The sequence below is a fragment of the Chlorocebus sabaeus genome, chromosome 2 (genome assembly GCF_047675955.1).
Source record: "Chlorocebus sabaeus isolate Y175 chromosome 2, mChlSab1.0.hap1, whole genome shotgun sequence".
NCBI classification, from domain to species: domain Eukaryota; kingdom Metazoa; phylum Chordata; class Mammalia; order Primates; family Cercopithecidae; genus Chlorocebus; species Chlorocebus sabaeus.
In genome coordinates this window covers 65,690,156-65,716,754 of record NC_132905.1, presented here as the reverse complement: position 1 = coordinate 65,716,754, position 26,599 = coordinate 65,690,156, and the positions used below count along the sequence as shown (strand labels likewise).

Here is a 26,599-nt window from a genome sequence, read left to right as displayed (position 1 = left end):
CCCACTAATAAGCACCCACTGTACACACTTCACACATACACTGCATCACTCAACACAGACTACTCACACACACACACACAGTCCCACACAACCACAGTCCCCCATATGTTCATACAACTCTACTACACACGGCTGTGCTATACAAACGCAGCATGATACACACACACCCACTCAATGCTGCTAAACACGCCACCACATACACATGCCCCACTACCCACATACACACATGCACACACCTGCACTTCCCGCACACACACCCGCACTCTAAACCTGCCACTCACTCACACCCCATACATAGGGCCTCCCGATGTACATATATATGCACCACTTCTACATACACGCACACAACCATGTCACACACACACCTCTCCACACTTCTACATACACACACACAACCATCTCACACACCTCCCCACACACCTACATACACAACCATCTCACATACACACTTCTCCACGCACCTACATACACACACAACCATCTCACACACCTCTCCACACACCTACATACATGCACACAGCCATTTCACACACACCGCTCCACACACCTACACGCACACCTCTCCATCTCACACACACCTCTCCACACACCTACATTCATGCACACAACCATCTCACACACACTTCACACACCTACATACACACATGATCATCTCACACACCTCTCCACACACACACACAACCATCTCACACACACCTCTCCATGCACCTACATACATGCACACAGCCATCTCACACTCCTCTCCACACACCTACACACACACACAACCATCTCACACACACCTCTCCACACACCTACATACACGCACACAACCATCTCACACACACAGCTCTCCACATACCTATGTACACACACAATCTCATACCTCTCCACATACCTACATACATGCACACAACCATCTCACACACACAGCTCTCCACATACCTATGTACACACACAATCTCATACCTCTCCACATACCTACATACATGCACACAACCATCTCACACACACAGCTCTCCACATACCTATGTACACACACAATCTCATACCTCTCCACGTACCTACATACATGCACACAACTATCTCACACACACCTCTCCACACACCCTCCTTTGCCTTCACTATTCACACACCTCCACACCGCACATCCCGTTCCACACAGACTCACAAACACATGCACACAGGTTTCCCCACTTTCCTAAAATGCAGAGGACAGTGCGCTCTGACTCCAGGCCTATGTCCACAGCCCACTTTTGATGGTCCATCCTACCTGTCCAAATTTCACTTCTCACCCCCCTACTCAGATCCCTCTCTGTGGAGATTGTAAACTCCTGGTTGCTTGGTACTCAGCGCCTGGCACTAAGGAGGGGCCCTCTATGCTTGTGTCGAACTGAATGAATTCTCTGCCTTCTTTGCCCCAATTAAATGTTTCACTTCCTTCAATCCTCAGCTTAGATTCACATTCCCCAGTCAAGCCACTGCATAGTAGCTCCCTTATGAGACTTTCTTTCAGGAGGTGTTCATCTATATTGGACTGTATTCTTTCTTGCTTATGTACCAGGGTATCAAAATTGCAACTTTTTCTCCTCTGAAACAAAGGGTTGACTGAGGAATGGCAAGGAATTGCAATTCAGGACACACGTGCTCTGGTGGATCACAGGCGCAGCCTCAGAATGCAAACTTTGACTTAAGCCAGTAGACATTAGGCACCAAAGTTAGTGTGACACTTGCTGGAGTTTTCAAATTAATCAGTCAAGAACTTGTTTCCTGACTTTTGAAGTCCCTTACCCATTTCAAGAATATTGCAGTGGAGAAAGTGCAGATGGAAGAGAAAGGGAATTTACAGGATTTTTTTGGAGAGCGAGCTACTGCAGCCTGCGGCTGCTGTTCCCTCAGGGGGTGAGAGAGGATCTCCTTTCTTCGCCCAAACCCAGACAATGGGACGACCCAGTGGAATGGGATGACCCAGTGGTGAAATCCAGAGAGAGGTTGGCATGCCTTTCCTGCAGAAAGCATGAAAGTTCCGGGGGTTCCTTCCAGAAGACAAAGGGGAGTCCACTGGTGAGAACCAGTGGTGGAGGGTCCTGCCTGAGGCCTAGGGCCAGAAGACAGCCCATGGAGAAGAGGCACAAGCTAAGCTGCAGCTGGAGGGGGTCTGCCAGAGGTCTTTAAAGAGCCCCTGAAGTCAAGCCTAATGGCTCATACACAGACTTCCAGCTCCTTGGGAGGCCAATACAGAGGATCACTTGAGGCCAGGAGCTCAAGACCAGCTTGGGCAACATAGTGAGACCCCATTTCCAAAAAAAAAACAAAAAACAGAAGAGCCCCTGAAAGTGCCCACTGGGTAGGAAGGTTGGGCCTGGAGGATATGGAGCCAACTCAGGACAAAACCAGGCTTTGGTAATGAAGTCCCAAGCGAGAACTTACTTTCCTGCCCAGCTTCCCACCTCACCCCCAACTTGCAAAGAGGAGATGAGTGGGGAAGAAAGACTCCAACCATCCCACACCTCACAGGGTAGCTGCGTCAGGCAGGCCTTGAGGGAGCAGACAGGTGCAGCCAGTTCTCTTTGGAACAAAGCCTGAAGTGTGGCCGCCCCCACTGGGCTGAACCCTCCATGAGTCTACACCAGGACTGTGCTTGTGATGTCAAGTCATCACAGGACGATTTCCTAGGACTGAGCAGAAAAGGCTGGCGTCCACATCTCCCTTCAGTCCACTGCCAGGAGAAAACTTCCCACTCTGAGTAGATGTGAAAGGGACAGCAGGTGACCGAAAAGTTCACTTCCACTAAATTCCAGTGGCTTATTTTTTTAGAGACAGAGTCTTGCTCTGTCGCCCAGGCTGGAGTGCAGTGGCAAGTTCTCCGCTCACTACAACCTCCGCCTCCCGGGTTCAAGTGATTCTCCTGCCCCAGCCTCTCGTGTAGCTAGGATTATAGGCATGTGCCACCACACCCATAATTTTGTATTTTTAGCAGAGATGAGGTTTCACCATGTTGGCTAAGCTGGTCTCAAACTCCTGACGTCAGGTGATGCGCCTGCCAAAGTGCCTCCCAAAGTGCTGGGATTACAGGCGTGAGCCACCGCACCTCATGGCATCCTTGTTCAGCACACTGGTTACACTCGTGTTTCTAGTACATTGTTCTCTAGTTTTTGTATCTGGTGTTCCAAATGTGACCCTCAAAATTTAAATACCTACCACACTATCTATGCTGCCTAGGGAGTTCCCATGGGCAAGAGCAAGCATAGCATTTGGCAGACCAGGAGGGAGCAGGGCCGGCAGCGCTGATCCACCATGGCAGGAACATGTGCCAGTTGTTTCACCAGTCTGGGCTTCACTTTCCTCATTGCAGTGAAGGTTTTAGAAAACTGTTAAAAACACTGTGGACACTAACACTTTTAGTCAAAAAAACTCAGCCAGGGGAAGTGGCTCGCGCCTATAATCCCAGCACTTTGGGAGGCTGAGGCGGGCAGATCACTTGAGGTCAGGAATTCGAGACCAGCCTGGCAAACATGGTAAAACCCCATCTCTACTAAAAATACAAAATTACCTGGGCGTGGTGGCAGGCACTTATAATACCAGCTACTCTACTCAGGAGGCTGAGGCAGGAGAATCGCTGGAACCCAGGAGGCGGAGGTTGCAATGAGCAGAGATCACACCATTGCACTCCAGCCTGGGTGACAGAGCAACACTCTGTCTCAAAAAAATAAATAAACAAAAAACCTACACACATTAAAAAAAACCCTGGACGGATGCTGGCCTCAGTATGCACTGAGCATCTGAGCTGTGTTCATCCTTCCCAGAGGGAGGGGCTTGCCCAGGAATTCCCAGAAACAAAAGAGCTGTTTCTGGAGGAGCAGCATCAATATCTTATTTTAGTGGCATCTGTTGGACACTCAGTAAAGCACTGTCTGTGTGGTTTTCAAAGTGTATTTTATTATTTAATTTATTACATTTTTAAGCACATATTTCAAGCTTGGGAGATGTACAAAAAGATGACAGAGACATCCCTAATTATTAAGAACTTGGCAAGTATAACAAGGTGGTAGACACCAAGGAATAAACTAGGGTTGTATTTCATAGAGGTGTCTATGGATGGACTTGTGTGGGGGTGTGGGGTTAAGGGGGATTCGGTGGACCCCTAAAATAATATGTAAATGTTTAATGTTATCTGAATAATTTTGGGCAGAAGAAGGTCCATAACTTTTCCTAGATTTCTTGATTTAGCAGCGACTGAAAAAAAAAATCACCAGTATAAAACGAAGCAATGAGGGCTGGGCATGGTGGCTCACTCCTGTAATCCCAGCACTTTGGGAGGCTGAGGTGGGCGGATCATGAGGTCAAGAGATTGAGACCCATCCTGGCCAACATGATGAAAGCCCATCTCTACTAAAAATACAAAAATTAGTTGGGCGTAGTGGCGGGTGCCTGTAGTCCCAGCTACTCGGGAGGCTGAGGCAGGAGAATTGCTTGAACCTGGGAGGCAGAGGTTGCAGTGAATCAAGATCGCGCCATTGCACTGCAGCCTGGCAACACAGTGAAACTCCGTCTCAAAAAAAAAAATAGATAAAAAAAAAATAAAAGAAGTAAGGAGGCCAGGTTCAGTAGCTCACACTCTCACCTGTAATCCCAGAACTTTGGGAGGGAGGCAGGAGGATCGTTTGAAGCCCAGGAGTTTGAGATCAGCCTGGGCAACATGGTAAAGCCCTGTCTCTACAAAAAATGCAAAAATCAGCGAGAAGCAGTGGTGCACACCTGTAGTGCCAGCTTCTTGGGGGGTTGAGGTGGGAGGATACTTGAGCCAGGGAGGTCTAGGCTGCCTGGACCCATGTTGATACCACTGCACTCCACCCTGGGTTACAGGGTGAGATTCCATCTCAAAAAAAAAAGTAACTGAACTGTAGAGCTAGTGGTTGAGTACATCGAATGTAGCAGCTGTTCTTTTAGACAAGAAAATGAGCTCAGTGGTTTATTTCGTTATCATAAATATCAGTGGAAACATAAATAAATAATAAAGGGATAGCTCAGGATGTACCAGAATGCCTCTTGCTTGTTCACTTTGAGGGAACATTTCCCTTCTTATCTTCACCTCACCTCCTGTCTCTCTTGGGACTGTTCCCTGCCCAGTTATATAACCAAAACAGTACGTACCTCATTCACAAGTGTAATAATTTGAGTAGCTCTTGCTAAGATATTAGAAAGCATGATGCAAACTGAGGCTTCAGAGTATTTATACGCTGGGGGTTGCCCACTTGGAATGTTCCTTATTGGAGGCCAGCCACCATGTAGAGGCCAGTCCCATGGACAGGCTCTGGGACCACATGGAGAGTGGTCCAGTTGTTATAGCCATCCTGTGCAAGCATCCACATTGACCCATGTCAACAGCCGGAATGAACTGCCAGCCATGTGAGTGAGGCCATTTTGGATAGTTCAGACAAGCCAGTACTCCAGGTGATGCCACAGTAAGTGATTTTTTGTTTTAATCCACTAAATTTTGGGGTGTATTTTTTTCAGCAATAGATTACTGAAACAATAAGTAATTGATTTTTTCTTTCTTTGTTTTATTTTCCTTCCTTTCCTTCCTTCCTTCCCTCCCTCCCTCCCTCCCTCTCTCTTTCTTTTTAAAGAGATGGGGGTCTCACTATGTTGACCAGGTTGGTCTCGAACTCCTGTACTCAAGTGATCCTCCCATCTCAGCCTCCCAAATTGCTGGGATTACAGGCATGAGCCACTGTGCCCGACCCAATAAGTAATTGATTTTCTATTGCTGTCTTCTAGTCCCTCTTCTACTGACTCCAGCTACTTTTGCCATTTTTTCCATTGTGTGATAGAAGCTTTCAGCACTGTATTCAGTAAATAGCCTGTAGCATCCTTTTTAAAAAAAAGCCCTTCCAAGTAAAGGCATATTTCAAACTGTATTAACAATATTTTCTGGCTGGGTATGGTGGCTCATGCCTGTAATCCCAGCACCTTTGGGAGGCCAAGGTGGGCAGATCCCTTGAGCTCAGGAGTTTGAGACCAGCCTGGTCAACATGGCAAAACCTCATCTCTACAAAAAATACAAAAATTAGCCGGGCGTGGTGGTGCTCACCTGTAGTCCCAGCTACTCGGAAAGCTGCAGTGGAAGGATCGCTTGAGCCTGGGAGGCGAGGCTGCAGTGAGCCATGTTCATACCACTGCACCCCAGGGTGACAAAATGAGACCTTGTCTCAAAAAAACAAACAAACAAACAAAAACAGGAACAGAACATGAATATTATGAATATTTTCCATCATAATGACAGTCGCTGCTGGAGTAAATGTACTTTAGAAAGATTTTCTTCATTAAATACATATGTCAAATAAATGGAGATTTGTGACCATTCCGACAATTGTCATTTCTGTATCAGCCCAACAGTGTGGTACAAGTTATTAGCTGCTGCTTGGAAAAAGGCACATTACAGGAAGTGAACTAGCATCATCACTGCAGTCCTCAACACAGAATTCCCGTTCTGCTTTATCATGGTGCAAAGGACAATTCTGCATGTGAAAGGAAGGAAAAGTAAAATTTTAACAAAAACGAGTTGATGAGTTACCCTTTGTTGCTAAAATTTGTTTAATTTCAATTAATTTTCATAGAAATAGCCAATAAGTGCTTCATTTAACAGATATTCACTGAGTGCCTACCATGGGTCAGGAATATTCCTAAGTGCAAGATAAAGCCATATCCTGAAAAAAAAGTGGCATTGCCATTACTGAGATGTGGAAGACAGCAGGAAGAGCAGATTTGTGAGAGAAATCCAGGAGTTTGGTTGGAGGGGAGTTATTCCGGTAATGTCCATTAGACATCTACTCAGAGATGCCAAGTGGGCTGAGGACACATATCTGAGAATCCAAATTGGCTGATTTGCTTAACCTCTAAGCTTCAATAAAATGGTCAATATAACTCCTTTAAGAATTAAAAAATGGGCCGGGCACGGTGGCTCAAGCCTGTAATCCCAGCACTTCGGGAGGCTGAGACGGGCGGATCACGAGGTCAGGAGATCGAGACCATCCTGGCTAACATGGTGAAACCCCGTCCCTACTAAAAAAATACAAAAAAAACTAGCCGGGCGTGGTGGCGGCGCCTGTAGTCCCAGGTACTCGGGAGGCTAAGGCAGGAGAATGGCAGGAACCCGGGAGGCGGAGCTTGCAGTGAGCTGAGATCCGGCCACTGCACTCCAGCCTGGGCGACAGAGTGAGACTCTGTCCCAAAAAAAAAAAAAAAAAAAATTATTAAAAAATGTAATTTTAAACAGGAACTATTTTATTTCTTTAGTTGTCTGGTGGTTAAAACCACTTTATCTTCTGTGACTTTTTAAAAAATTTTACTTTTTATTAATTTTGTTTAAAAAATAGAGATGTGGTCAAGACCAGGTTGGTCTTCAACTCCTGGGTTTCAGTGATCTTCCTGTCTTGGCCTCCCAAAGTGCTGAGATTACAGGTGTGAGCCACCATGCCTGGTTATCTTCCATGACTTCTAAAATTTGAGTATTGGCCAGGCGCAGTGGCTCACACCTGTAATCCCAGCATTTTGGGAAGCCAAGGCGGATGGATTACTTGAGGTCAGGAATTCGAGACCAGCCTGGCCAACATGGGGAAACCCCGTCTTTACTAAAAATAGAAAAATTAGCCAGGCGTGGTGGCAGGCACCTGTAATCCCAGCTACTTTGGAGACTGAGGCAGGAGACTTGTTTGAACCAGAGAAGAGATCAAGATCATCCTGGCCAACATGGTGAAACCTTGTCTCTATTAAAAACACAAAAATTAGCTGGGCGTGGTGGTGCGCGCCTGTAGTCCCAGCTACTTGGGAGGCTGAGGCAGGAGAATCGTTTGAACCTGGTAGGTGGAGGCTGCAGTGAGCCAAGATTGCGCCACTGCATTCCAGCCTGGCGACAGAGCAAGATTCCCTCTCAAAAAAAAAAAAAAAAAAAAGATCTCAGGAGGTCCTTGGGCCTCACAACACACATATGGTTAAGGCCCTGCCACCTACTTCGTGGCAGCTAATTATTATATACTCTCTCTCTATATTTTTCTTGTTGTTCTTTTGTTTTTTCTTAAAACTAAAGCCTTTTTTTTTTTTTTTTTAAGACTGGGTCTCACTATGTTGCCTAGGCTAGAGTGCAGTGGCGTGATCTTGACCCACTGCAACCTCTGCCTCCTGTCTTCAAGTGATTCTCCTGCCTTAGCCTCCCAAGTAGCTGGGACTTAAGGTGTGTGCCACCATGCTCAGCTAATTTTTGTATTTTCAGTAGATGGGGTTTCACCATGTTGGCCAGGCTGGTATGAACACCTGAACTCAAGTGATTAAAAAATGCACTGGGGCTGGGCATGGTGGCTCATGCCTGTAATTTTAGCACTTTTGGGAGGCCCAGGTGAGTGAATTGCTTGAGGCCAGGAATTTGAGACCAGCCTGGGCAACATGGTGAAACCCTTTCTCTACAAAAAATACAAAAAAATTAGTTGGGTATCATAGCATGTGCCTGTAGTCTCAGCTACTCTGGAGGCTGAGGTCGGAGAATCGCTTGAGCCCAGGAATTAAAGGCTGCAGTAAGCCATGACTGTGCTACCACACTCCTCACTGGGTGACCAAGTAGAAACTCTGTCTAAAAAAAAAAAAAAAAGAAAATCAAGCTCTTGGAAATCTTTAAAAGGTATGATAATAGAGGAAAAAAATAATAGAAGGATTGGAAGGTAAAGTTGAAGAAGCAGAGTAACAGAGATGGAAAAATGGGAGTGAAAAGATAAAACAAAGTGGAAGGTCGGTAAAGCAGTTCCAACATCTGAGTAACAGTAAAAGAAACCAAAAAAACGCACACACACAAAAAAGGGAGGCAATTAAAAATGAAGTCATTAAATTCCCCACGACTAAGAAAATATGATTTTGATTGAAAGGGTTCAGCGTGCCAAGCACAGAGGATGGAAACACCCTCTCCAAGGCATGTGATCATGGACCACTGGAGGAAAATAAGGTTCTAAGAGTTACAAGAGAGAAAGAAAGTGGTCACATACAAATGGCTGCTAGACCACAGACCAATGCCTTCAAAATTTCAAGTAAAAATGTTATCTAAATACACGCTGTTAAAACTATCAATGATGGGAGAAGAGAATAAAGACATTTTCAGACATTTCAGATCTCAAAAGTTTTACTTTCTACACATGTTTACAGGGAATCTATTCAAGGATGCATGCCACCAAAAAGATGGAATGAGTCAAAATAGGAATATACAGGCCACAGAAAATAGGAAATTTAACATAAGAGGCAAAGGGAATCACCAGGGTGGTGGTATGCGAAAGTCAATGGAACTACAGAGATCTTGCTCATGGCTGAGACCATGAAGGTATTATGTTTCTAACACAAATGGCTTAAACACAAGCTGCATGACTCTTAGATTATCTGAGCAAGAGCACTGTTTCCTAAATTGAAATACAGAAATTAAAAATCTGCCTGAATTCAATTGATTCTATATAGTCTTATATACTTCTATATGCAAGTGTACATGAAGTTGGTAACAGCAGTGGCCTTGGCTGGGTGACATGGCTCACGCCTATAATCCTAGCATTTTTGGAGGCCAAGGCAGGTGGACTGCTTGAGCTCAGGAGTTTGAGACTAGTCTGGGCAACATAGTGAGACCCTGTCTCTATTTTTAAAAATAAAACAAAAACTAAACAGTAGTGGCCTTTAGGGCAAGTGGGTTGTGGGCCCCTAGCAAAGAGATGAGGAGAATGACTTTTCACCATTCACGCTTTTATTTTTTTTGGACTTGTGTCAAAAAAACAAGTAGTACTTGTTCAACAATGAATATATTCCCTAATTCAAAAAAGAATGGAATGAAAAATATCTGATCACCATACTTAACAAGAATGTTTTATGAAAATGAAACATATAAAACTAGATTCCATATACATATTGTGCTATACTATAAATATAAATGTTATATTTAAATATTTTTATATAAATGTCATATTTATATTTATTTTTATATATTTATAATGTTATCTAACACTATAAATGTGTTAAAGAGGTTATGATAGAAAATGTTTCTTACTGAAGGTTGCAAAGAACTTTGAAAACAATAAACCAAGTACTCTGGTAGAGACCTGCTTTCCTACAATACTGAGCATCCACTAGGTCCTGGGAACTCCCAGATCTGAGATGTTTGTGCCCTTGTATGTGGAGGTGCACATGGAACCAAACATCCCCACCTGGTGCTGGAATTCCAGGTGCAGTGTCCATTCATGTCTGTTCTAGGCCCACCTCTGTAAACAGTGTTAGGGAGGGCCTCTGGCTATGTGTGAGAAGGTCACTACAGGGAAACTTTGAAAAAAAATAAAGATGACAAAACATCACTGTTACAATTTTAAGGAATATTATTCTAAAACAAAAAAATATTATTAATAAAATCATAGGTTTATTCCAATATTTTAAAATATTTTCTGTAACATTCCACTCAGAAGGTAGATAACCACAAAGCTCTTCCCTAAGGAAGGGTGCAAATGGAATGTAATATATTACTGTACTCTGTAGAATACAAACTGTGAAGACAAGGAAATTCAATTATTCAATTTTCTCTTCCTACACCATTTCTGCTGGAGAACTGCTCACTCAACATCCCAGAAGCTATCTTGTTGAGATTTGCTACCACGATATAGGAGTGATGAACCTTCACTCTCAGCATAATGAATGTGACACTGCCTACATCCATCCTGTGTGAGAGTTGAAAGGACAACCCCCCTGCAGCACACGCCAACCAATCTATCAGAGCAATCATGCACATGACTTCTGCCAAAATCCTCCAACTTAATTTTTAAATAGCTAAAATATGATCAAGGTCATATGAGTACTGCACTTGAAACTACAAACATCCTCTGTTCACAAATGTTCACTGTTATAGCAATAGCACTTTGGGACAATCAAGGGCACAATCACATTTTTAAAAATCAAGAGCAAAAAGTAAACACAAAAGGGCATTTGAATGAGGCAGAGAATCCTGTTTCTTGGCAGTAGACAGAAAACTGGCTAAAGAAATAGGCTCACAGATACGTACAATCTACAATTTGATTCTGAGTATTAGTCTTGAAGACATAGCTATACACATCCCAACATACAGCCTATTATTTTATATTAGTAGTTTCTTACATAACAGTTGGAAGAAAAACGTATCAAAAACCAACCTAAATCATATTAACCACTTTAATAAACCCCTTTATACTTTCTTTTTTTCAACCACTTTACTCCAGGTTTGGTCAGTATAATCACAAGACTGTCTAGCCTAATAGTCTAGAGAAAATTCTCCGGTTCCAAGATGATGCCTTGCTATGTAGCCATTAATTATTAAGCTCCTAGTAAACCCTGAATTAGATATAGAAATTTGGAAAACAGTATTTCCAAGAATGTGAAAAACAGAGGAAATTTAAGGCAGATGGTAACTCTAAGAAGAGTCACACGAGTATTAAATTGGCACGCTGGAAATGGCTCACAGCAAAATCTAATTTTCTATCAGATGAGGGGGCCGGACACAGTGGCTCGTGCCTGTAATCCCAGCACTTTAAGAGGCTGAGGTGGGAGGATCACTTGAGTCCAGGAATTTGAGATCAGCCTGGGTAACATAGCAAAATCCCATCTCTACAAAAAAACAAAACAAAACATTAGCTGGTGTGGTAGTGTGTGCCCGTAGTCCCAGCTACTTGGGAGGCTGAGGTGGGAGGATCACTTGAGCTCAGGAGGCAGAAGTTGCAGTCAGCTGAGATGGCGCCACGGCACTCCAACCTGGGTGACAGAGATCCCATTTCAAAAAAAAAAAAAAAAAAAAAAGGAACAGATTGGGGCTGCATGGTTAGGCTACACTGAGGAAATGTTTCTCTTATGGATTCACAAAAGAAAAATGACTTTTAGTGCCATGTGCCTTGCAATTATCTATAGCAAAACAGTCTAGCTCCCTCAACTCCACTGTGTGTCCGGGAAAAGATAGTGAAAACATTTCCTGGAGAGGTGAAGACTATAAGGAAGCTACCAGCTCACTGTGCACAGGTGAGAAAACGTCATGGTAAAGGAGCACCACGTGTTGATTTTAATAGCTTTTTCTAACTGGAGGAATCTGTCACATGCCATAGAAAAATTGCTCCCTGCCCTCTGAAAAAAAAAGTCATACAGAAAAATCAGATTCATAAAAGTATACATCCAAAGTAGGCAAAAACTATGGTTTATGCTTTCAAAATATGCAAAATAATTTCACTATAAAATACCTTGATTTGCATGTGACTTAGTACTTATTTCATATTAACCAGATTCAGCTGCTTTGATAAATCTGTTTTAGAATATCTATTTTTAAGCCAAAAGATAAACCTTACATTTGTGCATCCACATGTAAAGCAATCCTGCTTGGCGTTATGCAGCCAAGATACTAAAAGATTAATAACATAATTTTAAAAAGCTCCAGTTACGGACTAACAAATAATATATTTCCTCAAATTTTCTGGGCTACACTACTGACCTGTATTAATGCAATCTGAATTTTCAGATAGAAGTACCACTCAATGGTTGGTTGTTACAACTTAGAAACAATAGGGTTGGGAAGATCTTCAAAATATTGGCCATAAAATCATAAGTAAAATTATTCTTAGAGCTGGATTATCGTAAGTGGAGTGCCCTAACTTTTCTTATTTCATACGCTGCAAATTGACTCTAACATTCATAATCATGCCCTTTTAGGTGCTTTAAGTGGACATACTGACTTTGCGGTCTATACTTTGTAAGAGAGCAGGTAACTCTAACACAGAAGAAACTATGTAATGCGGAACTGGGGAGGACTTCAGAGGCACTGTTCCATTTTTATTGATCCAGACTGTTGCTTTCAATCCTGCATTGAGGCCTCCTTGGATGCCGGTTTCTAATGTGTCACCGACCATCACACAGTCCCCAGGTTGTACTCCAAGAAGATTGCAGCAGTAATAAAATATGGACGGTGCTGGTTTCTCCTCTCTCTGCTCTCCACTTACGACAACAGCATCAAAATAGGACTGACAGGCACAAGCCTCAATCTTCTCTCTCTGGGTCTGTCTGTCCCCATTCGTTAAGAGAAGTAGGCGGACCTCCTTTCGAAGTTCAGTAAGCATGGCTTTGACATCTTCTGCTAGTGTCATATGCTGTAAACGTGTAGATTTCCAAAGGAAATAACATTCTTCAGCCAATTTTCTATTGGCTGCACCACCTTTTGTTTCCTGGATTGCTTCTTCCCAACGTGAAGTCCTTAAATCAGTAATGCATGTATTGTAAGGATGAAAACATTCCTTGCTGAGTTTAACTTGAACTTTATCACAGATGATTTCAGCCTCTTCTTTATAATGGTATTTTGATTGTAAGAGTTTTATCACCTAAATAATGGAAAATAACTCCATTAACACATTGCATGTCTTTAATAGTCATGCCCTAGGAAGCTGTGATCCTACAAGTGGCTGAGAGATTCCAACTCCACTCCTCTGCTTTAAAGCAGCTATTTCTGGTGGGAATTGGCCTTATTTTTAGAGACAACAAAGTGAGGCTCTCCCAATCTCTCTAGAACTCACTCATTTTTTAAAACCAACTTCTTCATATATAGCTAATAACAATCCTTTGTTTGGTAGTTTAGAGTCCAACATCTTTCATTCTGGTCACAAAGACATGAAAATAAAACTTGTGCTTATTGGGCCGGGTGTGGTGGCTCATGTCTGTAATCCCAGCACTTTGGAAGGCCGAGGTGGCAGGATCACTTGAGCCTAGGAGTTCAGGACCAGTGTCGGCAACATAGCGAGACCCCATCTCAAAAACAAAACAAAAAATCCTTGTACTTATTTTTGGTAAAACATTTAAAATTTCTGACAACCACTATTTAGACTATTATCAGAAAAAAAAAACACCTAGTTCGTCTAATTTTTTCTCATCTACATCCATTTCATATTTTGAAGACCTAAATTGACTATCACCTATAATGGGATTGAATTCTACACTTTTATTTTTTTTGAGACAGAGTCTCATTCTGTAGCTTACGCTCAAGTGCAATGGCACCAGCTCAGCTCACTGCAACCTCCACCTCCCAGGCTCAAGGGATTCTCCTGCTTTAGCCTCCTGTGTAGCTGGGATTACAGGTGCCCGCCACGACGCCCGGTTAATTTTTGTATTTTTAGTAGAGACAGGGTTTCACCATGTTGGCCAGGCTGGTCTCGAACTCCTGACCTCAAGTGATCTGCCCGCCTCGGCCTCCAAATTACTGGGATTACAGGTGTGAGCCACTGTGTCTGGCCCAATTCTGTACCTTTTTGTTTTTGGATACAGAGGCTCCCTCTGTCGCCCACGCTGGAGTGCATTGGCACAATCTCAGCTTACTGCAACCTCTGCCTCCTGGGTTCAAGTGATACTCCTGCTTCAGCCTCCCGAATAGCTGGGACTATAGGTGCCCGCCACCATGCCTGGCTAATTTTTGTATTTTTAGTAGAGGCGGGGTTTCACCATGTTGGCCAGGCTAGCCTCGAACTCTTGACCCCAAGTGATCTTCCTGCCTCTGCCTGTCAAAGTGTTGAGAATACAGGCACGGGCCACTGTGCCGGGCCCCAATTCTGTACTTTTGAGTTAAATACTCCCTCTCCCGTATTCCCAAGGCTCTTTATGTGTGCTTTTATAACACTAATCCATTTGGCCTGTCTTCTAACTTTTCCTAAAACCCCTAATGTGGCAAGCATTGTACTACATACTTACATACATTATTTCTAACCTTTTCTACAATCCTGCAAGACAGTTCCATGTTCCAAATGAGGCAGGGAAGTGCAGAACTCTTAATAACTTGCCCATCTGGGATCTGCATTCATACCTGCTTACTTCCAAAGCCCACATGCTTGCCTTTGCACTATATCTTAAGCGCTGGAGACTGGCCTTTGTCCTTGGGGCATTATCTGGTGGGGAATATACAACCACTACAAATGATGGGGCGGGGGGTGGGGGGGCATGCCATGACAGTTTGAACAAGCCGTGGGAATAATACGGAAGTCATTCCACAGGGTAGCTGGCATAGGAAGTCACATTGAGACCAAGGAGTGAACAAGCAGAAAAAGTGGGTATGGGAAGAGAAGAAAATCATTCCAGACAGAGGAACAGCATGAACAAAGGCCAAGAGTTCAAAATTTTGTGGAAAAAGCAAGAAGCTGAGTTGAGCCCAAATGGAGGCATGTGAGGGAGGATGCCAAGAGATGCAATTGGGGAACCTGTTTGCAGATAGTTTGTGAAGGGCCTTGAACCCCATGCTATAGCAGGTGCTGCCTAAATCCCCTTGGCACACACTATATTCCCTCGCCAGTGGATTCCCACTCAAGTGTGGGCCTCTCTGCTTGTGGGCTTTACTTGGCCACATACAGTGTATTTATACACACAGGAAGGGGCTAAAAAGTATTGCCCTGGGGGTAGCCTTCAACATATGTAGGTTGGAAACTGGTGAATAAATATCACAGCTTCCTTGCCCCTTGGGGAGCGCAACTGAACCCTGTTCTGTGTACTGTCTCCCAGAGATCTCCAGCTGCTCACAGCAGTAACCTGCTCATTAAGCTGCTGTAACCTGTACTGGACTCCTTCCCCTTCTTGTCTCCCTGACCCCTTTAACATCTATCTTGGGTCACCTCATAAACTGCCTGCACTGGAAGTCCTGTGTTCAGGTAAGCACCTGAGGAAAGTCAAACAGGCTGGGGCAATGCTGGCTCTTTGAAATGCACCCAGCTACGGCTATAATATATCTGTTGTAACAGGATTAGAGAATAAGCAGTATGCTACTCACACCAAAAACTCAACTCCCCTACTGAGAGAAAAACGCACTTCTTTTTCTTCCCTCAGAGTAAAAGAATCACAACAAAGGAAAAGGGTCATTTTTTTTTTCCCCCAAACAGGATCTCGCTCTGTTACGAGGCTGGATGGAGTGCAGTAGAGGAATGATTATAGTTCACTGTGGCCTCAAACTCCTGGGCTCATCTCCCTTCAGTCCCCCGAGGAGCTAGGACTACAAGGGCACACCACCATACCTAGTTAACAAGTTTTTTTTTGTAGAGACAGGGGTCTGGCTGTATTGCCCAGGATTGTCTTTAACTGCTGGCCTCAAGCAATCCTCCTGCCTTGGCCTTTCAAAGTGCTGGGAATTACAGGTGTGAGCCACTGTGCCTGGCTGAAAGGAAAATATTTTTTGAGGTATTTGTGCTAATCGGAAAATGTATCAGAAGACTCGGCCATATCAGAAAAAAAAATTTTTTTTAAAGAAAAAAGAAAATGTAATCATTAAGAAAAATCTTATCTGCCCAAGAAAAATATACCAGCCCTAGGAATTTTAGGTAGAGGCAAAACACTGTAAAATTTTGCTTTATAAATTTCTATTAATAAAACATTTTAAATCTCCATGTTTATCTCTCCATTTTTGCTAGCAACATCAATTGAAGGACTCTTAAGCTATGACTGACAGGAGCTCCAAAGTTTCAGCAACCCTACAGCAGTGCAAGGACACACGCCTCTAGGACTCCACAGAGCTTGAGCTCAAATAGGGGCTGGCTCATAACAAGTAAACAAAGAGCTCCCAATACAGACTCCATTTCCTGTTACTTCAACTGGTGCTTCATTAAGCACATTCTTGGGGCTCTGAAAAAGTAGGATTTGCTCACCTTAAAAGGGAGATGTTTGTAAAGGCATGCTATGCCACTCCCAAGTTTCAAAATCTCTTCCTATTCTATCCCTTCAATTAACTTCCTCATTTTGTCACACAGCAAGTAATTACAGGTTGGTGTGGGACAGTAAGTAGCATTTTAACAATATTAACATCTTTAGGAAAAAAGCTTATCAGCATTCATTTATTAGTTCAAACAGAAATTAACACCTACCCTGAATTAGTATGCGTTATTACAAACTCTCCTAACACCTGCACTGAAAATGGGAGTATTGATTGAACTGGAGGTGAAGGAAAAAGTTCTCTAACTTGCAGGTGTGATGATACTTTGTGTGTGACTGGTAAGGCAGGGCTGAAAAAGATTTCGGTATGAAGAGCCCACCAGGTGCTCACTGGCCTGAAGAAAGGGGCCCTGCTCTGATAGATGGGTTATCAGTTAGTAGACTAATATGAACTCAAACTTCACTTACTTCAAAACTCTATCTTAAGGTTCTGAGCATATACAAAAAAGGAAACTCTATTCTTCTACTGTCTGCTCCCTAGACCCAGAACTAAAGTTAGTATCATCAATACTTTAGTTAACTGATTTTAAAAGACTTTTTGAGGGCTTAGTTTGGGAACCATCTAATACTTTGCAACACTTTAAGAAAAGTGTATTCTGAATACTAATCATTTGGATATGAAGTGTATGGCAGGTGCACCTGACAGCACTAACTTACGCACAACCTTAGAATGACTCTGTGGTCTATGAGGAATGTGTATTTGGGTTCCAAGATAAGGAGTTCAGGAGTGTCCAATCCAGAGATTAATTTCTTATTTAGGAGGCAGATCTGGACCATGGCCCATCCCATCCTGTGGAACTCAGGTTGCAGAGGGGATAGAGGCCCCTTTTTTTTTTCTTTCCATTAAACGAAGGTGGCCAAGAGGTTGCTGCAGGGAGGGTGCTAAGTGAAAATGCTATATAAACTGCATTCTTTTTACAAGTGGCTAGAGTTCTGTCCAGCCCACTGCCAATGGACCATCTTGTATATAAGTTCCTGCAAAAACCCTTTCTCATTTGCTGGCTTCGAGTCTCAACTTCAGCCTCTTGAACATGGTGCTATCCCTACTGAAATCAACAGGGATCCAGCACGACAGAAGGGGATGAATTCCAAATAAAACTATTCATACTTTAAAAACACACTCACAAAATGAGACCTGCACTCAGCCTAGCAATTCAAGCAGCCCTTCTGTTATTTCTATTTCAAGTCTGTGCTCAAACATCACCTACTCGATGAGGTCAAATCTGACCAGTCTATTTAAAATGTTGATTTGTTACCCTCTCTGCTTTTTCAACCACATCTGTAAATATTTATTATGTTCATTGCCATACCCACTAAGAAGTAAATTCACAAATGCAAAAATCTCTTCTGCTTTGTTCACTGAGAAACTCCAGGCTTCTGGAGAAAAGTTCCTGAGTAATTACCATGAAAAAACAGGTCTAAAGAGGGAGGAAAAAAATAACTTCCCTAAGTGATTAAAAAAAATTAAAGTTGATACATACAGTCAGTATCTGACCTCTTGTCCCCAACCCCAAGGCAATAAATGGCTGGACTTTTCCCTCTTCCTCCATTCATAAATTATTTACAATGATTTATAAAAGCTGGCATGTTACTTTTGAACAGGTCAACATCTATGGATGTTATTGTTTCCTTACGTGATAAAGTATTCCTTGTATAGCCAAGAGCACACAGTTCGATTCTGCTCATTTATTAGGCTAATTTCTTATCCTGCTAATTTATTATTACAGGCTAATTACAAAGGAGGCAGTAATAGAACCAAGTCTCGAAGTAAAAACTTGTATCCATCCATCCAGCATTTAACATTTGCCATGTGTCAAACGAGGAGAATTAAGACAGCTTGTTCCCTCCCAAGAAGCTCACTATTTAGTTGTAGGCACCTGACTTTCAAAATTAATTGTAATATCCTTTGACAGATGCATTAAGAAATATCTGAACAAAATAGAGCACTAGTATAAGTGAGGGTGTAAAGACCAGGGAGACATACGATTTAGTCTTTCTTTTAAAAATATTGCTGTGGCAAGAATGTGGAGGACACACTGGATGTGGTAAACCTGGAGACAAGCCCACAGCAACAGTCTAGGTGAGAGATGAGTTCAGCTGTAACTGAGACATGCACGGGGAATGTGCAGTGGTGGACAGGCAGCATACGAGGGTGGAAGGTGCTGTAATTCGCTGAGTGGACACTGCACCCATGGGCTTCCCAAGCATTACAGGGTTATTGAGGACTAATACAATTCACATTTTATGAAGATATAAGGCTCCGACTGGTTAATTCCTTGAGGCACTTTCAGCTAGGTTTTCGGAGAGCTGTGATTCATATTCAAATGTCTGATTTTTAAAGTCCAAACTCTGGAACTACAGCAAGAATTGGCCTAAAGCAGTAGTTTAATTGGAATGCACAGGGCTCAGCTACTAATAATACACAGGTAAATATGCAACGTCCGCAGCCAGAGATACTGGAGGCAATAAGGCACAGGGTGGTACCCCTGAGGTGGAGGCCAACATTATACAGAAGGGACAGTTAAAAGTGGGGAATGCCTCAGTAAAGTCATGAAGACAGACTTTAAAAATGTCCACGGATTCTGGCAATTTGGGACTGCCTAGTGACCCAGCAAGTCTATTTCAGTCTAGCGGTGAAGATAAAGCAACATTACCATGGATTTAGTAATAAATAGGAGGTAGAGATAAGGAGATAACGGGTACGGATTTCTCCGGGAAAACATGGCTGTCAAGAGAGACAGGTAACATCTAGCGCAGGAAGAACAGCCCAAAGGGAGGCATCCTTTTTACAGCTTTTTTTAAAACTATAGGGCAAACATGAATATGCGGCAGGAGTGGAACGCAGCTAAAAAGAAAACGGATGAGGTAGTGGAAGATCCAGGGACACAAAAACTGATGAAGCATGAAGAGGACGGGGAGCTCAGGTTTGGACGAATTAGCTTTTGAAAGTGGGTTTTCCACATCTGATAAATCCTTTGCTTTCCCCTTGAAGCTAAAGAAAGAGAAAGGGGAAGCCGGGGTGGACTCGGGCTGGAACACGGGAAGGTCTGAAACTGCCTCCGCGCGTATAGAGGAGCGGTGCCGCGGAGCAGCACCTCGCGAAAGGCATGCCCTTGCAGCACGGGCTTTTGCTGTGTCACCTCAGAAAGCCACGGGGACCACCACCCCGCCACGGAGGCCAGAAGGAGTTCTGTGGGGACAATTCTCTAAAGCAGGGCTTATGTCCAGGCTCGGTACTGACAGCCGTGTCCCTTCTTGGGGCAACACTGGGGCTAACTCTACCAAGTCTCCTCCCGGCACCCCCCACACCGACACCCTGACCGGGGGCGGGCCCAGCGCCTGGTCTCGCGGCTTTGCTGTCGCCTCCCACGCCCACGGGCACCTCCGCCACCGTGGCAGCCGTCACGGAGCCCTTCCGCGTCCCGAGCGCCGAGGCACCCGCCAGCGGACGCCCCGGGGCTCGAGGTTGGGTGAAGAGCGGTCGCCAAGTCAGGCAAAGCAGACCCGCAGGGCCCGCGCACCTCCAGCCACCTCCGCACCGGGACGCTCCCGAGGTCTCAACCAGCAAGAGCGGCCCACGGCGCCGGGGTGGAAGTGGGGTCACGGGGAGGTGAGCGCGCAGGAGGCTGCGGGGCGCACTGACCCCGCCCAGAGGAGCGCCACGGGAGGGGACGTTACCTCCAACATGCCTCTCCTGCTCGCCCCAGCAGTGTCGATGAGAGCGTTATCCAAGTCAAAGAAAACGGCCCGCACACGGCTCAGTCCCATAGCGCCCGCGGTCCTAGCCTGGCTGTGCGTGTAGGTCACTGTCGGCGATCCGGGGATGGCAGAAGGTGGAGCCTGCGCCTTCCCACCTGGCGCCGTTTGCGGCCTTCACCGGCGTGGAATCCCTGTCAGCTTGGAGCCGCGCCAGCCCGTTTTTGAAAGAAAGATGTGACTTGGGTCTCTTACAACCCGTTTAGTACCTGTGCCCGAAGACGAAGGGACTGTGTAGTGGCTGCCGCATGTTTTGCCCTTCCTGACTGCTTTCCTGAAACCTTGCGTTCTCAGGTTTTTGAATGCCTTTTACTCGGTTGTTTTCAGGCTTAGCAAGAGGTTGAGGGAAGTCCACCGCCTGTTAAACCCGCGGAAGGGTTGTAGCAGCTCTTGCCTCCTAGTGCTGGCAGAACGGGGATCGTGACACTAATCTCTAATCTTTGTCTCTCTTGGGTAACTTTACTGTAATTTGGATGTGTGGTCATCTTTAATGACCAGAAATTGACTGTCAGGTATTACAGAGCTACAGGCCAGTTACCTGATTTTGTTTAGCCAGTTAGCTAAGTGGTTGATTTTTAAATTTATTTTTATTTTCGAGATGGAGTCTTGCTCTGTCACCCAGGCTGGAGTGCAGTGGCGTGATCTCGCTCACTGCAACCTCCGCCTCCCGGGTTCAAGCAATTCTCCTATTTCAGCCTCTTGAGTAGCTGGGATTACAGGCGCATGTCACCACCCCGGGCTAATTTTTGTATTTTTAGTGGAGACGGAGTTTCACCATGTTGACCAGGCTAGTCTCGAACTCCTGACCTTGTAATCCACCAGTCTTGGCCTTCCAAAGGGCTGGGATTACAGGCGTGAGCCACGGAGCCTGGCTAAGGGTGATTTTTACATTTGTAAATGGATTTAAAAAATGGATAAAAAATCAAAATAACAGTATTTTGTCACATATGAAAATCAATAAATTTTAGTGGCCATAGTTGCATTAGAACACAGCACACTCATTCATTTCTGTATCGTCTGCGGCTGCTTTTGCCATACAGAAGCAGAGTAATTGCAAGTGAGATCACGTGGCTGGAAATTCTAAAGTATTCATTATTTAGCTCTTCAGAGAAAAAAATTGCCACTCTCTCTCCTCGCTGGTGGAACTCCTTAACAGATCACTGATGTTCATTAGGTTAGATTAATTGGTTTATCTTTATATTAATAGGAGTTTCTTCTGCAGCGTTAGACTACCTACAGTTTCTATATTTTATGGAGCACAATCACAGTTGACATCTCATTGCTGGGGTGAAGAATAAACCCATATGCATTCTTTAAAACCATGACTCCTTTCTGTGCTTACCTCGTTGATGTATAGGGCTAGCCTATCAATTGTGGACATTTAGATTAGCAATCAGCCAAAATTATGAATGCATTAATTGGAGTTACTTTTAATTGCCTGAAATGTCAGAATCAATTTTACATAAAACTATAGGCACAGGAATCTTTTAAGATTGGAGCAGCTTTTTTTTTTTTTTTCTGACTGGCATGCAGAGTTTGTTGATTTAGGCACAAATCTAAGGTTAGATGAGACAGAGCAGTCTGTATAATCCTTTTAAGGGGATGAGTTGTTTGACAGATTTCCTTTTGTGGCACGTTGTCTAATGGCATTCCATGACCTGTCCAACTTTGTGTAGAGCACCGTATTCTGTTGCTGTTCATAAAAATTTGAATCTGTTGTCCCACCCACAGCACCAATTGAAAATAAAAAACAGGAGAGGGAGGATAAAAATTGGCCTATACTGCCTCCTCCAATTGCAGAAACATCTGTACCGCCTCTTCGGTGGTAGAAACAAAAATCCCTGTACCAAGAATTTTACGCTCTGTTGTCATAGCTGGAGAGCCCTTAGGACCTTGCGCTTTTCCTATTTCGGTAAGGCCTGATCCAAATAATCCACAGTAGGTTATTCATAAACACACTCCACAAGAATTTAAGTTTTTGAAGGAATTAAAAACTAGTGTGGTCAATAATGGAGTACAAAGCCCATGGTTCCCAGAGGAAGGAATGCTAGACGTAGAACTCTGGGAACAAGTAGGGAGAAACCTTAAACAACATCAGGCGCAAAGGCATCAGGTCCTGATAAAGTCTTTAATGTTACGGGCTTTAATTTGAGCAGCCCTGGCACAGTTACACACAGAAGATCCTAAAAAGAAGGAGAAGAAAACATCACCTCCTTATCACCTCCTCTTCCCTCAGCCCCAATATCGCTGGGCCAACCAGAGGAAACAGATCTTACCTAAGCCTCTTCCCCAATAGATAGGAAAAGGGACAGAGGATACGCTACAGCTATCAGTCCCTGTCCAGGCTCCACTATAACCAGCACGGACCTAGGGGGACTGAACAAAGGAGGGGAACACGGGAATGAAAGACAAGAGATAAAAGTATATTTGCAAGAAGGCGTCAGGGAGCACCTTGCCTCTAGTGGACAAGGGGCCTGAGCTTTACATAGCCCTCCGCATTAGGCAAAAGAGATAGCGAGAAAGGGCTTGGCTGTCGGGTAATAGTTGGCCATTTGGTTCACAGCAGGATTGCGAACTGCATCCTTTGGACAATAGGCACTAGATTTCTCAATAGATAACTTCAAGGAGCCTGGCACCAGGAAGTGATGTCCTTCAGCAAAACTTTTGGTGGCAGGGCAGTGTGAATTTGCCCACATCCTGCATTCATGATAAACAGTTTGCTGTTTGATCATATAGCCTCCAGAGGAATGCTGAGTTGGTCGTGTCCCATGGGTCGTCAGCTCCTTGCAACTTTGCTACTTGAATAATGGCTAGATGCAGTAAAACCTGACAGCTTTATTTTATTATTAACTGTTTTTTTGAGATGGATTTTCGCCCTTATCGCCCAGGCTGGAGGGCAATGGCATGATCTCAGCTCACTGCAACCTCCACCTCCTGGGTTCAGACAATTCTCCTGCCTCAACCTCCCAAGTAGCTGGGACTACAGGCATGCACCACTATGCCTGGCTAATTTTGTATTTTTAATAGAGATGGGGTTTCGCTCTATTGGCCAGGCTGGTCTCAAACTCCTGACCTCAGGTGATCCACCCACCTCCACCTCCCAAAGTTCTGGGATTACGGGCATGAGCTTCTGTGCCTGGCTGACACCTTGATTGATTGATTGATTGATTGATTGATTGATTGAGACAGAGTCTCACTCTGTTACCCAGACTGGAGTGCAGTGGCATGATCTCGGTTCCCAGCTTCAAGCGATTCTCCTGCCCCAGTCTCTAGTAGCTGGGATTAAAGGTGCATGCCACCATGCCTGGCTAATTTTCATATTTTTAGTAGAGATGGGGTTTCGTCATGTTGGCCAGGCTGGTCTTAAACCCCTGACCTCAGTTGATCTGCCTGCCTTGGCATCCCAAAGTGCTGGGATTACGGGCGTGAGCCACTGCACCCGGCCAGCTTTATTTTCTTAATTAATATTATTTGAGACGGGATCTCCTTCTGTTGCCCAGGCTGGAGGGCAGTGGTGCAATCTCAGCTCACTGCAACCTCTGTCTCCTGGGCTCAAGTGGTTCTCCCACCAGCATGTGGCAGCATACTTGGCTAATTTTTTTTTTTTTTTTTTTTTTTAAATTTACAAAGAAAAGAGGTTTAATTAGCTCATGGTTCTTTGACCTATACAGGCTTCTGCTTTTGGGGAGGCCTCAGGAAACTTATTACAATCATGGTGGAAGGTGAAGAGAAAGCAAGCATATCTTCACATGGCTGGCAGAAGAGAGGAGGAGGGGAGGTGCTACACACTTTCAAACAACCAGATCTTATGAGAACTCTATCTTGAGAACAGCAAGGGGGACGTCTGTCCCCATGATTCAATCATCTCCCACCAGGCCCCTCCTCCAACACTGGAGATTACAATTCGACGTGAAATTTGAGTGGGGACACAGAGCCAAACCATATCAACTAGGAAACATAACACTAACTGTTGTAACACACTGCAAATTTTAGTTGGCTGGGCAGTGAAATACAAGTTCACTTCTCATTTATATAAAGTGTGATGTGGGTTGGTCTGGGGTTGGTGGTGTCATTTCTCCATGGGGTGATGCAGGGCCCAGGATTTTCTTGTCATAGCTTTACCATCTCCTAGAGCCTGGGAATCCTCTTCCCCCCGGGCACTGGAAACCTGGAGAGATCGTCGGGGAAGCACACATGATTTCGAAGAACCCTGGCCTGGACATGACCACCTCTCCTCCACTTGTAGCCTATGGTTTGGCCATGACAAAGGCAAGGGTGGCCGGGAGATGTCATTTGTGGCTGGACAGCTGTTCCCAGCAGCCCCTCTATGTTCAGGAAGGTGAGGCATGAATTTTTTGTTGGATCATTTGTGAATCTGTCACACCAATGAGTGTTGTAAAATTCGGAGTGGGATTTTACAGAGAAAGCTAGAAAAACAACTGTGTGTTCATGAGGCCGAGGCATCAGGGTTGAGCACAAACATAATTTGAATGCAGATTTGTCTCTGCTAGTTAATCTCACTTTACAGTTCCCCCAGTGTCATGGGTTATCTGGAAGGTTATTTCATGTACTGCCTTTGTGTGGAAGCACATTTCCATAGATAGCAGATAAAGATCTCTTAACCTTGTATTTTCCCTCATATCATCATAAATAGCTTATGCAATGCCATTTCAGTGAGGCTGACAGCTTCTACAATGAGGTCTGGATGCAGCAGCATATCTTCTTGTTATATATAAAAAAGAGTGACAGCATTCATCGTTTACGGTGACATCAATGAAGTCTGCTTGTAGAGGTTCCCCATCCATCCATTCATAATATCTTTTATGATTTTAGGCTTTTGAACATGGCACTCTGGTCTGTTTTTCAAATATACCACCATTATTGGCTTAGGAAGCCATTCTTCAATATTTCATTTTCCTAAGAATATCTGGAATATATTAATTCCCATGAAGCTTCTTCATGGGGTAGGCTGTCAGGTAGGACTTTAACAGGAAGGGGGGGGGAAAAGTGCTGCTGGATCATCCTCTCCCTTGTGACACCTGAAATTGTGTGTCCCGTTTTTTCCTTCTTGTCATATTCCACAAATAAAGACCCATGGGAGACATGGTTCCTGAGCACAGCTGACTGCTCTGTACTGGGAAGTTAAACAGGTTAGAAAGAGGGGAGTTATAACACAGATTAAGTTATATTGTGGGTCATTCCTGACCTGGAAACGTATTTGCTCTTTGGAGCTCTTGAGTTTGCCATTAGGAGAAGGAGAGATGCCCGTTCAAGGTGAAGCCTGGAACCACCATGGGTTGGGTGAGGAATGGGCAGTGAATGTGCTTCCTAAGATACCCTTTTGCTGATCAAAAGTGCATTCTTGTTTCCTCAGGAAGTGCCCATTTGGACAGAGGTGGAGAATTACGATGGATATTGCTTCTCAATATTTTGTCACTTTTGAGGTGCCATGGTATTTTTCACCATTTTCTGGTTTCTTCCTTGTCTGCAGATCTTACTAGAGTTAGGCTAAATCAATTTCAGGTTCAGCTCTAGTGGACTAGGAACATTCTCCAGCAGGGAACTCTTGGACAGGCTGGGGACAGCTGGGACACTTCCTGAAACAACTTAGATAGGAAAAATCATGATGAACTTTGATTGAGGGAAGAACGTTGTTGGGCACCCTGAGTCCACCTACTACCCGCCATGGAGAGCTTGTTATAAACACACCAGACACGCCAAAGATGGGAACATTGGACCTAATTTAGCAAAAACAAATCCTTTCCCTCACACATACTTCTCTAATTACAAATGAGATCATGGTAGGCTTAGCTGAGTAAATAAAATTGATTCTCTCCACATAGCATTGGAGATGATAAATGTATTCAAGAAAGGGCCTCAAATACCCTGCTGCTGATTAGAAAAGGCAAAATAATTGTGAGATAGTGACTAATAGATGGAAGGAATTGTGGCAGAATTGGTCTTCTTGCAGAAATGTCACTGGTCTGATCTTTTCAAGATAATTACCATAAAATGACCGTGTGTTTCATGCTCTACCCTTCAGTTGGCCAGAGCATTGCAGGAATCCCCACATTGACTCAGCTGTAGGTGGCTCTGGCTTTCTCTCTGTTTGAAG

At 44.1% G+C, this 26,599-nt stretch overlaps 1 protein-coding gene and 1 pseudogene across 1 annotated transcript; one reads left to right on the top strand and one right to left on the bottom strand.

The window, feature by feature from the left end:
- The first annotated feature begins 7,944 nt into the window (after positions 1-7,944).
- LOC119622842 (U6atac minor spliceosomal RNA) lies at positions 7,945-8,015 on the top strand (annotated as a pseudogene).
- Positions 8,016-10,389: 2,374 nt separating this feature from the next.
- On the bottom strand, positions 10,390-23,103 carry LOC119622831 (N-acylneuraminate-9-phosphatase-like). The gene is made up of 2 exons (XM_037995506.2): positions 20,407-23,103; positions 10,390-13,373 (listed from the first exon to the last, which is right to left on the bottom strand). The coding sequence occupies exons 1-2, from the start codon at positions 20,494-20,496 to the stop codon at positions 12,717-12,719; spliced, it is 747 nt and encodes a 248-aa protein (XP_037851434.2). The 5' UTR covers positions 20,497-23,103; the 3' UTR covers positions 10,390-12,716.
- Between the last annotated feature and the right edge of the window lie 3,496 nt (positions 23,104-26,599).

What these genes read in the sequence shown, in the direction of transcription:
- LOC119622831 (XM_037995506.2), bottom strand. Translation starts at nt 20,496, where the DNA reads ATGGGACTGAGCCGTGTGCGGGCCGTTTTCTTTGACTTGGATAACGCT. An exon ending in GCAGGAGAGGCATGTTGGAG is followed by an intron (nt 13,374 to 20,406) that starts GTAACGTCCCCT and finishes TCCATTATTTAG; the next exon opens with GTGATAAAACTCTTACAATC.